This window comes from Heterodontus francisci, chromosome 18 (assembly GCF_036365525.1).
Source record: "Heterodontus francisci isolate sHetFra1 chromosome 18, sHetFra1.hap1, whole genome shotgun sequence".
NCBI lineage: Eukaryota > Metazoa > Chordata > Chondrichthyes > Heterodontiformes > Heterodontidae > Heterodontus > Heterodontus francisci.
This window is the reverse complement of record NC_090388.1, coordinates 32,926,598-32,941,165: the sequence shown is the minus strand read 5'-3', so window position 1 is coordinate 32,941,165 and position 14,568 is coordinate 32,926,598. Positions and strand designations below refer to the sequence as shown.

At 41.7% G+C, this 14,568-nt stretch overlaps 1 protein-coding gene across 1 annotated transcript in view; it reads left to right on the top strand.

Moving 5' to 3' along the window:
* The window catches only part of cped1 (cadherin-like and PC-esterase domain containing 1), a 312,821-nt gene that overhangs the window by 273,223 nt on the left and 25,030 nt on the right, over positions 1 to 14,568 (top strand). Inside the window, exon 20 of the mRNA XM_068050516.1 lies at positions 5,805 to 5,892. Within this exon, the coding sequence (XP_067906617.1) occupies positions 5,805 to 5,892 (88 nt within the window). The remainder of the gene's footprint in view (positions 1 to 5,804; positions 5,893 to 14,568) is intronic.

The following is a 14,568-nucleotide window of genomic DNA, read 5'->3' as shown; positions in this document are numbered from 1 at the left end:
AGAGTAGAGTTAAGGAACAGCGGGGATGTAAAACACTTGTAGGAGTGGTCTACAGCCTCCTGAGAGTAGGGTTGTGGTGGTGGGATGTATAAATGTGGAGAGCAAGGAATCATGTAGCAAAAAAATGTGGTTATAATATATACTTTGGGCTGGATTTTATAAGCTCACCAATGGCGTTCCGCCTGTGCGGACTGCACGTTGTGGAGCCACCATGATATTAAACGCGGCGGCTTATTTAAATGGCTGGGGCAGACCGCATCCCCCCCCCCCCCCCCCCCCCGATGACATGGAGGTGTAAGGCGCCACTATGCTGGTGCTGATGCTGTTTTTAAAGGGCTTTGAGCCCTTCCATTTAATTTAAATTTTTAAAGATAGATGTTGGAAAATAATTTGAAATCATTTAATTTGCCCCTCTCCCCCCCACCCCCTACCAATAACCATGTAATTACTACTTGCCCTCTCCCCCCCAAAACACTTCCCCTGCCCACCTGACTTTCCCCCCACAAAGTTCATGAACTTTAATGTTTACCCCTTCCCACCATCCTCTAAACCAATGAGATTAGTTTTACTGTGCTTCCCCCCCGCACCTAAAAACTTACCTGTTCCCTACCAGTGTCACGCCTTGGATCCCAGGACGGGGACCCAAAGGCGCGGGAGTGCCAGCTGCTGTCATCAATATCTCTCGGGACCGGACGGCGGGAGCGGGTAGTTAATTTATTTGCTAATTTAATTTTTTTTTAATAGGCAGATTTGGCTCCCGTCGCCAGGCGGTGGGGGAGCAGGGGGCAGGCTGCCATGAGGCCTTGCCACACCGGCAATATCGGGCTGGGTCTTCCCGGCGTCGAGGCCCCTGGCGGGCTCCTGCTGGAGGCACTTTCCAACCTCCCCACCACCGACCCCTGACATGGGGGGGAGGCGGCTGTAAAATCCAGCCTTTTACTCTTCCGGGTGAAGCAGAACTGTTCAAGTGTTAAAGGTCATGAATTTCTAGAATGTACTCGGGATGGTTTTCTCAAACTGTTTTAGAACTGACCAAGGAAGAGGCTGTACTAGAATCAGTGATGAGTAACAAACCAGAATTTGTTAACAATCTGACAAGTAAGGAAACATCTTGCTAATAGCAAATATCCTTGAATTTGATATTACTAAACATATAAACAGTATTTGATAGATTATAAACCAGCTACATACTGCTAACAGGCAAAAGCTCTACTTGGGAAGTTAAGCATCCATGGTTAACTAATGAGGTAAAAGACAGTAACAAGATTTTTAAAAAGGCTAAATGGAAGGAAAAGTGGAAATCCAGCACTCTGGGAGAGCTATAAAAACAAAGGGACACAAAGAACATAATACGAGGTGCAAAAAGGAAATCAAAAAAATTGCAAGCGATATCAAAGCTAACAGTAAGGGGATTGTGGACTCACTAAAGCCACATGCAGTTGATGCTATAATAAACAATGACAAAATGGCAGACTTGTTAAATGAGTACATTATATCTGTTTTCAAAGTGGAAGGAGATGACAAAATACCAGCAGTGCAAGAGTATCTAAAAAAAAAATAAGTCAAGTGAGGGAGCTTAGTGAATTTAATATAAGTTAAAAAGATGTAATGGAAAAAAAATAATGGGACTTAAGATAAACAAATCTCCAGGAACTGATGCCTAATGCCCCAATCCCACTCCTCCAGGTATTTAAAAAAATGAAGAAATTGCAGACAAGTTAGTCATAATTTCCCAAAGCTACCTTGCTTTGTGTGGGGTAGATCATGTCTGACTAATCTAGAAGAATTTTTGAGAAGGTCACTAGCGTGGTGGATAGGGGAGTGTATATGGATGTTGTCCAGATGGATTTCCAGAAGGCATTACACAAGATTATCAAAAAAAAATACAAAAATGAGGCACTTATGGTTTAGTTGTTTGGAGCCATGGCAGACCCCACCTGGAGTGCTGCATTCAGTTTTGGGCAGCACACCTCAGGAAGATATATTGGCCTTGGAGGGGGACAGCAGAGATTCACCGGAATGAGACAGGGCTGAAAGGGTAAAATAAGGACAGGATGCATAAACTCTCTTGAGTTTAGACAGTTATACGATGATCTAATCAAAGTGTTTACAGTGATAAAGGGATTTGACAAGATGGATACAGAGAAACTAATTCCTCTGATGGGAGCATCTAGAATGAGGGGACCATTTAAGAGTGAAACCAGTAAGAACTTTCTCACACAGTGTATTGGAAATCTGGAACTCTCACCCACCGCGTCCCCCCCCCGCCCCTCCCCCCCCCCCCCCCCCACAAAAAAGGTTGTGAATGCTGGGTTAACTAACATTTTCATGGCTGAGATAAGTAGACTTTTTTAGGTAAGTTTGTTAATGGATATGGAGTAAAGATGGATAAATAGGGTTGAGATACAGATCAGCTATAATATAATAGAATGACAAAACAGGCTCAAGGAGTTGAATGGGCTACTCCTGTTTCTACGTAAGTTACTTAGAATATTTATAATCAGTTAATTCTGTGGTTAACCCTGTGGTTTTACACTTAGTTGTTTGATTTTTTTTTTAATTATTTGTCAAAATGTTTCGTTTCCATAGACTTGTTTTAATTTAACAACTTGGCCCAGAAATTGCTGGAGTGTGAGTGCCATGAATTGAATTTTTTAGCTCACCCTTCAGATCATAATATTTTTGCAATGTCAACGGGGCAGTGGGACCTCTGAACATCGGATTCAATGTTTTATCTCCTTAACCAATGAAAACTGAAAAAGCAACAGAGCAAATGATGAAAACAAAATACAGTAACGTAAAGTCGAATTAGATACAGAAAGAGAAATAGAGAGGGAAAGAAAGAGAATTCACTGAGAGAAAAATGAGACAAAGGAAACATGAAAAATTAAAAACATAAATTTAAAAAATCTCTAGGTACAATTTACTACCTGTAGCAGTGATATTCCACAGTTTCATTTTTCCCTTACTCAGCCTCCAAGGGTGAGTGGAATGTCAGCACCGTAAAGCATGTCATTAACAATGCCCTCATGAATGAATGACCTACTCCAAATGGCTGCAGCAAGATTAATTCCTATTATGAGCACATAACCAGCAAATTCATGACACACAATGGGGAGGCTTACAGCAAGATGGTAATTTTTATTGATTTTTGTGAGACAAATGGCAGAATGGTGCACGTTGGCCAGCAATTTGTGGCAAATCAGACATACCTCTTCATCACAAGTTGCTAATTTTTTTAAACACAGTAATAATGGCGGCCACCTTGAACTCATCATTAATTTTCCAACAATATCTGAGCCATTGCCCTGCTTTTACAAAGCCAAGAACTGAATTTAATTTCCGTTTACATTGTTGTCATGAAGACTCCCACCTGTCAAGAATGAGACATATTAATTTTGTCACATGCCCATTAATTTTAAACTGTTGCTGGAGTGGAGAGATGACTTGTTTAAAGAGATCAGCAGTGGTTGGGAAAAAAATTTGCATTTTAAGAGAGTTGCCTAGGAAAAGACAATGGGAACTGCTCACTGATTCAATTAACAGAGATTGGTCTGGGCAATGGTGATCCACATCGTGTCAGTGTAAGAGACCGCACTACACCACCCCCCCCCCCCCCCACCCCCATCCTCCTCATCCCCTCCCCCCCCCCACAAAGGCTTTGGAATCCACAAACGCGGGAGTTTGTTAAAAAAGTGAGTCACATGACTAACCTGCTGGCCCAGGTCTGGCTTTGAACTGCTCACAGGACAGCTTAGGTCAGACTGCAGATTGCAACTGAACTTGGAAGAGAGCCTCTCTCTCTCACTAATCTCCAGATCCACCGAAGCCACTTAAACCTCAAGAGAGAAAAGACTCCTACATCGAAACAGGTTTTAAAGCGTGCACTGGGCCCCAACGAAATGGCAAGACTTACCGGCAATCAAAGACTCTACATTGAACTCAAAGGACCATAAATAGACCATTGCCTCAAATTTTTCCCCTTTATTCTTTCTACTTTTTCTGTCCATATCTGCATGTGTGTTTATCGCATATGCATGCTAGCATGCTCACGTCGCGTATTCGTAGTCGTTAACCAGATTAGGGTTTAAGATTAATAAACTTCCACCATCGTTTAAATCTAAGAAAACCTGTCTGATTGATTTCTTTGCCTTGCAATTGGAAAGCAGTGAACAAGGATTCACTGAGGGGGAGCTAAAAACACGGTGTTTTAAAAATTAAATCCTGTTACGGTTAAACCAGGCAAAGGCTGAGAGGGAACCCCTAGACCCCTGTCTCACCTGGTCGTAACACTATATGGTTGTATTCCCTGTTACTTGCTAATTAGCATTTGGATTTGTATATGCATGTAAACAATGATTTACATGTAATAATAACAGCATGGATAAAATGATTTTGTGAAAAACACAGGTTAGTGCAGGTCACTTATTGCTAGTCCAAGAAATAATTGTGAAGCAATATGTTTAAAATAAATCCATGTGTTTGTCAAATGTGTCGAGACTAAAGTTAGTAAAGGAACTGTGGGACTTAGGCCCAGACTTTCCTCAGAGTTGTTGCTGCTGCTCTGTTGCAGTAACTTTGCCGCAAGTGCGTCAGAGATTTGATGAAGTTATGGCAGCAGAGTGAAAGCAGCTCCGTGGACATTCATGGCCTTAGATACTGTAATTTCAGGAGAATTGATATTAATTCCTTCTGATGCAGAACTACTCTTTTCACCTTATTGTAGAATGCTTGGTCGCTTTCATCTCCAATAGAAAATAATACTTTTTCTGTCAGAGGAAAGATAAATCGAAATAATAGCAAAAACCTAGCCAACATTATGGCATCTGAAATAGGCTGCAGCAGTGTATTTGTGGGAGTCCAGGGCAAAGGCTCCTCAAGTAGGAGTACCTTTTATTTAAGATAAATCAGGATTTTGTTAGGCTTCTTCATATTTAGAAATTCATTATTCAGTTTTTTGTCTCAGACTGGGCATTCCACGACACATCTGGTAAATGCATTAACTTTTTTTAGCTACATATATTGTCCTATATATATTTTGAGTAACGTGAGCACTAAACTGTCTCCAGTGCACAAGCAAACAACCTCCACACTTGTGTGTGTTTCCATGGGTAAAAATTCTCATCTTTTAGTGTTTGTGTTGTATTTAACTTTATAGTTATTTGCTGTTTCCAGAGTCGTCTTTATTCAAACATGATTATTGTGCATTTTGTCTTGGCCACATAAATTCAGATGACCAAAAGATACTTTATGGATGAGTAAGGCCATTTGGTCCCAAAATAATTCATACATCCAAAATGATACCACAGTCCTTGGCATTGCTGCACCTAATTGTTGCATAAATGATTCCAGGAATGTTTTCCTTACCACTCTGGAAGTTCAATTCAAATGTTGATCACTCTGTATGAAAAAGAATTTCTGTTATCTGTTCTAAATTACCTTTTACTAGTTGGAACCTTCGTCCCCTTGTTCTTTGCATGCTCCATCCATTGGGACTTGAAAATTTCATTGGGGTCCTATTTACACGCCATAATGAGGTGCGCACTTTGCCTTTGACTGCCCTTCATGAGCTCCCCTACAAGGTGGCGATAGGCAATTGGGACTGTTAAGTCCAGAACCACAATTATCACAGCAGTAACGGCTTGTTCCTCCCCAACAGGGACAACAAAAATCAGCGCTGAGGTATTTTGAGTGAGCAATAAGTCAACTGAAATGTATAACCTTTTTGAATTATTAAAATACACAACTACAAATGGTTTAACTTAACTGTAAATTTTCATTTTGTCATAATTTATATTTTGCAGAGAGAATCTTTTAAATATTCTTGTAATCATAAAATCCATAGGAATGGGATTTCACTTACCAGTGGATGGAATCCGATCCTTGTCTTTGGTAAGCAAATTATTATTTTTGCAGTTGAATTTACACTATATAGTTCTGTCCCTCAATACAACATGTTCTTTCAGATGTAACATTATTTTTGCTTGCCCCTCCAAAAAAAAGTCTATTTCCACTGATCTAATCCTAAGTAATTCCATATTATTTAGCTATTGAAGCAACTATGCCATATACTTGTTCCAGTCTTGCCTCTGTATTCAACCATTTTGGGCAGTAGTTTCAGAGACAACTGAGAACATAAAAGACATCCTTATAGATCACGGTCTGTGCATGGTACACCTAATATTGGCAAGTAAACACTATTGTAAAACACACTAAAGTACAATTTTTATTGCTAACTGCAAAAAGTTGCTTTCCTCCACTGAAGTGTATAAAATGAGCACGATTGTATTAAATCTCCTGATTCTTGCACACTGATTGTCAGGCTTTTGTGCAATGTTCCCTCTAAGCTGTGCAGGCCACACACAAGTCAGCCCCTTTACCGTGAATGTGCAGCCACGCACTGAAACAAATTGCCTGTGCAAAAAAAAAATTATAGCATTTGTTGCTTGTGTATCTGTATGGGATTTTTATGTCCGTTTTTTGGGGGTTTCTTCCATTGTATTCTGACCCCACAATTAAAAGTTCTTTGAGACAAAATGTGTGCATTAATATGAATTGAAACTGTTCTCATCCTGTGAAGTACAACATGTTGGAAGAAATGTGGCACCTGTATGAAGGGGTGTTGTATGAACTCCACCTGTAACTCTGAATATGCTAGTGTTCGGTATCCCAATTTCAGCTACTGAACCTACTCTTGCATACTAATAGATAAGATGCTTAATTTAGGCAGTGTTGTATCCATTGATGACGATGTAATAAATAAGATAAACTTTTTAAGTAATCATGTTGAATGTATTTGTGGAAAAATGCTTAAGAAATATTGAAATTATGTGGCCCTTGTATATAATGCATCATGATTTTTTCTTTTGAGAGAAAATTATTAACTGATCAAAAATGTCCCCCTATCAGGTTTATTTCTGAAAAGAAAATAGGAGCTGGAATAGGCCATTTGGCCCTTCAAGCCTGCTCCGCCATTCAAAAAGGTCACGGCTGATCTTCTAACTCAACTGCACCTTCCTGCACTATCCCCATTTCCTTTAATTCCCTTAGTACCCAAAAATCTATAGACTTCTGTCTTGAATATACTCGATAAGCATTCACAACTCTCTGGAGTAGGGAATTTTAAAGGTTCACAATCCGTTGAGTGAAGAAATTTCTCCTCATCTCAGTCCTAAAAGGCCGACCCCTTATTCTGAGACTGTGATCCCATGTTCTGCATACCCCAGCCAGGGGAAACATTTTCTCAGGATCTAACTTGTCAAGCCCCTTAAGAATTTTAGATTTCAAGTAGATCAAATTATCAGTCGGTTGATTTTTTTCCATGATGTGCACACCTATAGCGAAAATAGAACACAATTGGAGATCAGCATGACATACTGGGCTGAATCTTATTCGCACGCCGCACAATGCTTTGAAGTTGGCGGCGTACCTGCACGCATTGGCCACTGCTGAGCCCCCCAATATTATGCACGGGGGCTCATTTAAATGGAGGGGGTGCAGAGTCTGCCCCCGATGACGTAGAGGGGGCGACCTTTCCGTCCCCGGCAGCAGCGTCCGGCGCCACCGCCATTTTTAAAGGGCTTCAAGCCCATAGAAGTAATTTTAATTTTTAAAGTGATATTGTGTTGCATTGTGTGTAAAAGTTGAAATATGTGCAGGAGGCCCTTTCCCACCAGCCCTGCCCCCCAACATGTTTGCTTTCGGGGCAATATCAACAAAATTAACTTTATTCCCAACCCAAACTTTCTCCCCCAACCTCTTCACATTTTCCCTTCAACCCCTTCCCACCATCCCCACAGCCAATACGAAGTGTTTTTCCCGCTCACCCCCTCCCACCCTCCATCCCTGATAATTTTAGTCCTCCCCCCTCCCAACCGGTGTCTCGCCTCAGAACTCCGAACGGAATTCCGAAGGCACATGAGTTGCGGCTGCTAGCCATAAAATTGGCTGTGACCAGGTACGTTTATTTTCATCTTGTTTTAATTGATTTTAATATTTAAATGAAGGCCCCGCTGCTTGGCAGCGGGTTGGCCGCACCAAGGACTCGTCACCGCCGGTCAAATTCGGCGGGGCCTTCTCGGCGTTGTGGGTCGTGGCAGGCCTCTCCCGCAAGTATTTTACAGCACCCCTCCCCCACCATGACCTCCGACGTCAAGGGGCTATTAAAATTCAGCCTACTGTGTGCAGCTATTTCTCGCGACCCTCTGGGTTTTCACCTCATTAATTATTCATAGAACGTTTCCTGTGCTGTTGTAGCTATTTAGAAGATTGCAGGTAAACTATGGCTTTAGCTTTCCATGTCGCCCACTTGATTAGGGTGAAAAATTCCAAGGGGCGGACCCACCATCCGTGGTTAACTAAAAAAGTTAAAGATAGTATCAAATCAAAAGAAAAAGCATATAATTGTGCAAAGATGGGCGGTAGGTCAGAAGATCGGACAGAATATAAAAAGCAGCAAAGAACGACTAAAAGATTAATAAGAAGGGAAATATTAGAGTACGAGAGTAAGCTGGCTAGAAAGATAACAGCAGATAATAAGAGTTTCTATAGATATTTAAAAAGGAAAAGAGTCAATAAAGTGAGCATTAGTCCTATAGAAAGTGAGTCTGGGGATTTACTAAGGGAAAATAAGGAGATGGCAGATGAATTGAACAAGTATTTTGCATCTGTCATCACCATAGGGAATTCAAGTAACATCCCAGAAATAGCTGTAAATCAGGAAATGGAAGGGAGGGAGGAACTCAAGAAAATTACAATCACCAGGGAAGTGGTACTGAACAAATTGTTGGAGCTGCGGGCTGACAAGTCCCCGGGTCCTGATGGACTTCATCCTGGGGTCTTAAAAGAAGTGGCTAGTGAGATAGTTGATGTGTTGGTTTTAATTTTCAAAAATTCCCTAGATTCAGACAAGGTTCCATTTGATTGTAAAATAGCGAATGTAACTCCTTTATTCAAAAAGGGAGGGAGACAGAAAGCAGGAAACTACAGGCTAGTTAGCTTAACATCTGTCATAGGGAAAATGTTAGAAGCTAAAAGTAAAGATGTTATAGCAGGGCACTTAGAAAAATTCAAGGGAATCAGGCAGAGTCAACATGGTTTTTTGAAAGGGAAATCATGTTTAACCAATTTATTGGAGTTCTTTGAAGAAGTAACATGTGCTGTGGATTAAGGGGAACCGGTGGATGTACTGTAGATTTCCAGAAGGTATTTGATAACGTGCCACATACAAGGTTATTGTGGAAAATAAAAGCTCATGGGGGGGGGGGGGGTAACATATTGGCATGGATAGAAGATTGGCTAGCTAACAGGAAACAGAGAGTAGGCATAAATGGGTCATTCTCTGGTTGGCAAGATGTCACGAGTGGTGTGGTAACTCCCTGCTCTTCTTAGAAGTAGTGCCATAGGATCTTTTATGCCCACCTGAGAGGACAGGCAGGGCCTTGGTTTAGTGTCTCATCTGAAACATGGCACCTTCAACTGTGCAGTAGTCCCTCGGTAATGCACTGGAGTGTCAGTCTTGATTTTTGTGCTCAAGTCCTGGGGCTGTATTTTACCAGCCCTGGCACCAGGTAGTTAATTGCCTAACCACTGAAAAATCTGGCGGGGTGGGGGTCCCCCGAATGGCCGATGTGGAGTTGCCCCAGTTTCCTGGCTTGGCATTGAGATCCCTGCCATGGGGACAAAATTCAGGCCCTGGAGTGGGATTTGAATGCACAAAACTGGGTGGCACAGTGGTGAGCACCGCAGCCTTACAGCTCCAGGGACCCGGGTTCGATTCTGGGTACTGCCTGTGCGGAGTTTGCAAGTTCTCCCTGTGTCTGCGTGGGTTTTCGCCGGGTGCTCCGGTTTCCTCCCACATCCAAAAGACTTGCAGGTGATAGGTAAATTGGCTGTTGTAAATTGCCCCTAGTGTAGGGAGGTGATAGGGAATATGGGATTACTGTAGGGTTAGTATAAATGGGTGGTTGTTGGTCGGCACAGGCTCGGTGGGCTGAAGGGCCTGTTTCAGTGCTGTATCTCTAAATAAAATAAATAAAATAAAAAAATAAAATAAAAAACTCTGACTCAGGCAACTGAGCCAAGGCTAACACACAGTAGAAAGACTGTTGGCAAGTTTGAGTGTACTGAACAGCTGACGTTGTTGGTTTGCAGCAGAGTGCAGAAACTGAACCTATGTATTGTGATTGAATTTAAAGGAACACTCAACAAGTCAAACCTATACTGTACTTTTGTTACAGCTGTTTCAAACTGATTCCTCAATTCGGTTAAGAACATAAAAAATAGGAGCAGGAGTAGGCCATTCAGCCCCTCAAGCCTGTCCTGCCATTCAATAAGATCATGGCTGATCTGTCCCAGGCCTCAACTCCTCTTTTGGGCCTGCTCCGCATAATCCTTGACTCCCCGAGATTTCAAAAATCTATCTACCTCTTCCTTAAATACATTTAGTGATCTAGCCTCCACAACTCTCTGAGGTAGAGAATTCCAGAGATTCACCATCCTCTGAGAAGAAATTCCTTCGCATCTCCGTTTTAAATGTGTGACCCCTTATTCTGTAACTATGTCCCCTAGTTTGAGATTCCACCACCAGTAGAAACATATTCTCAACATCTACCCTGTCAAGCCCCCTTAGAATCTATGTTTCAATAAGATCATCTCTCATTCTTCTAAACTCCAATGAATAAAGGCCTGACCTGTTTAACTGTTCTTGAAAAGCCAACCCCTTTATCCCAGGAATCAGCCTAGTGAACCTTTACTGAACTACCTCCAATGCTAGTCTATCCTTCCTTAAATACCAAAACTGTACTCAGTACTGCAGGTGCGGCCTCACCAACACCCTGTACAATTGTAACAAGACTTCCCTATTTTTAAACTCTAACCCCCTAGCAATAAAGGCCAAAATTCCATTTGCCTTCCTAATTACTTGCTGCATCTGCATGCTAACTTTTTGTGTTTCATGTACAAGAACACCCAGATCCCTCTGTACTGCAGTATTTTGTAGTCTTTCTCCATCTAAATAATAATCTGCCTTTTTATTCTTCCTACCAAAGTGGATGACCTCACACTTTCCCACATTGAACTCCATCTGCCAAGTTTTTGCTCACTCACTTAACCTATCTATATCCTTTTCTTTGTGTCCTCATCATAACATGCCTTCCCATCTATTTTTGTATCATCAGCAAATTTGGATACACTACATTCTGTCCCTTCCTCAAAGTCATTAATATAGATAGTAAATGGTTGAGGCCCTAGGACTGATCCTTGTGGCACCCCACTAGTTATGGCTTTCCAACCTGAAAAAGACCCATTAATCCTGACTCTCTGGGTTAACACAAAAGACACAATCTAATATAAGATTAGAGTTCCGGATCTCCAGAGTACCTGTAGAGTTTGATGTGTCCATTGAAGTGCGCACAACCTGCAGCATTGCATGACAATCTGAGCTGAATGACATGGAGAATGTGGCCACTCTAGGGCCCACTGCAGTAAAGCACCAATGGTTGAGGTCCAAACTTAGGGGTAGCTTCTTTCAGGAATGACCTTCATTCCCTTCTTATTTTGAGGCTGACTGTTTCCTTGAAGCAGATGGCACAGCTCTGTAACTGACTCCATGCTGGTCCAGATCTTGCGGAGGCACTTTCCCTTGATTGTCTGGTAGGTGTATTAGAGGATAATAGTGGATGCAGGCTGTCTATTTCCGTTGCAGGATAATCTCACTGGCATATCTTTTTTGATCCTACCATCTTCAAGCATTAAACTCTGTGCTTTGTAAGGCAGTTAAAGGCAAACCCATAATTTTATTTAAAAATGTCAGTTTTATTCAGAACTTTCTTCCCCGCATACGGGGATTTTACAGCTGTCTCAAACTGATTCCAATTGGTGTCAATTTTGAATGGATGAAGTTAACATTTCTGCCCCAAGCTTGAAAAATAGGTGGGTTTGTCTATCAGTGTCTTTATTTAAATATTTTTAAGAATTCATAATGAAAATCTCACAACATCACAGATTTATTAGGATTTTAAAAAGTATATGAATGATCTCACCAGCATTAGGTCTTGTAAATAAGGACTAGTAAATTATTCCATCATGGAATCACCAGTTCATGAAATAATAACTTTACAAGATTGAATGCTAGTGAAACTGTTCCCACATATTGAAATTTTTATCCCAGTAACTCAGTAAATTGTTTTTTCTATGTGGAGGCCAGCATAGGCAACTGACAAGAAAGTTTCTCACTCGCTTATGTATTGTGTTGTAGAAATTAAAATTATGTACAGTTAGGATAGGGTCAATATAAGGTTCACTCGTTCAACAGATTGAATTTGTCATAATCATACTCAAGGTCATCTCAACCTTGCATACTTTTCACCAGTTCACTTGGTCGAAAACTAATTATCAATCATTCAGAGGCCTCCAGAATCATTTATATCAATGAAATTTGCATTACATTGAAATGCTGATGCACTCCTAAAATGAAACAGAAATTCAGACCAACTTTTAAAGCTCCTTTTCAGTCGTCACAAAGTTCATGACCAGGAATAACTTTTTAAGGTTGTTACTTGAAAGGAATATTAAACTTTTTGGACAATAAATAACAAGTCCTGACTTTAGTCAAAGATACACAAACATGGAATAAAGCTGAATAATTTAAAAACATTATTTAACCTTGTGACGTTTACTCAGTTATTCGCCTCACATATGATCATTTTGTATAGGTGCCATCTCCCCCTGACAGAACTAAACATACCATCAGACAAAATGCCTCCCCTAACAGTGCCTGACAGAATAAAAAAATGTAGATAGACATTAGGAGATAACATATTTTTGAGGAGTTTATTATTTTCCATGGCCTGAAAATATACATCTTGTACAGTTGGCAGTTAATTTGAGTGAACAATCCTGCTATTATATATCAGTGTACCAGATCTGCTAAAGTATAGAACAGTAAACGAGCAACATGAGTATGCTATGCTGAGTCAAACCATATGTATTGTAGTCATGCTTTCTAGCAACTGGTATTGCAAATTCAACTTGAGTTGCCCAGAGCCCCTCTTACCGCAAGACATCTCCCATCAATGTACCTTCATGTTTCCCTGTTCTTGGGGCAGTTATATATTCTTTATGATTAGCTACCAACTCCTAAAATATGTCCACAGATCAGGAAAAACTGTGTGCTCCTTGTTACATAAAGTTGAGAAATGAATGATCATAAGTAGGGCACTGTCCCTCCACCAACACGTGTATATGTGAAGACATGGGGCTGAAATTTATGAGCACGCAGCAAATCGTGGCGGGGCAGTCTGATCTCGGCAGCCGTCAGGCGCGTATGCGCTGTTGCTGGGCCCCTGCGATATTTCACTCATTTAAATGGAGGGGGCAGAACAGCCACCCCCAATGACGTAGAGGGGGCGGCCGCTCCGTCCCTGACAATGGCATCCAGCGCCATCGTGCATGTGTCGCGCCATTTTTAAAGGGCTTCAGGCCCTTCAGGCTCATTTAAATTTTTAAATGTCTGTTTCGAAGAAAACTGCAGAGTACTTTTAATTTTACAATGATTCCCCTCTCCCACCCCCACCCCACTGAATCTTCATTTAATAATTTGACACATCCCCCAAAACAACACCTTTTTGATATTCTGAACTTCCCCCTTCTGACGTCAGCACCTTTGACCCTCAAGCCCTTCCCATCATCCCCACAACCAATAACGACAGTTCTCCCCGCTCCCCTTCCCCCCCCACGCCCTGAGAATTACACTCCTCTCCACTCCCCTCCCCAAATGTCTCGCCTCAGTTCCCCTAACGGGGTTCCAAAGGTGCGGGACTTTTGGCCACCAGCCAGAATATTGCCGTGGGACAGCCGTCCAGTCCAGGTAAGTTATTTAACATTTATTTGCATTCATTATAATACGCAAATGAAGGCTCCGCCGCTGTGTGGCAGGGAGGCCGCACCGAGGCCTCGTCGACGCCTGTAAAATGTGACGGAGCCTTACCAGCGTCAGGGGTCCTGGCGGGCCTTCCACAGAAGAATTTTCCGAGCCATCCCGCCATGACCCCCGCATTGAAGGGGCTGAAAAATTCAGCCCATGATTTTCAGAATATCATTGTTTCATGTATAGAATAAGTGCTTATTTCGCACAATGCAATATCCTGTAGCAAATTATATATATTTCTAAAATTACTACCTGAGTACTGACGTTTTGCGTAAAAAGTTTGAGGGAATGAAAATGCCAGTTTCTGGGTGGATTCGAACAATACCAAATCACTTACTGTTACATAGGACAACTCACTTGTCCTAATAATGCACAGCTGAGAAAAGGGAGCAGAAAAAGGGAAAACAAGATAAGTTGATGAAGAAAAGGGGACCTGCTAGATGTGGCATCTAGTGGGTGATCCCAGAGGTGGTTCTTAATTCGCCATTTTCCGCTTCATATGGGGATCCAAAATGGACCGGGTCCGGAGGGACACGATGTTCAAACCTCTGGATAAGGGCGGGAAAAATGTAGCCAACGTGGCCCTCATCCTGATGACCATCTTCGTATGCGGCTGCATCAAGCTGTGTGTAGACCTCCAG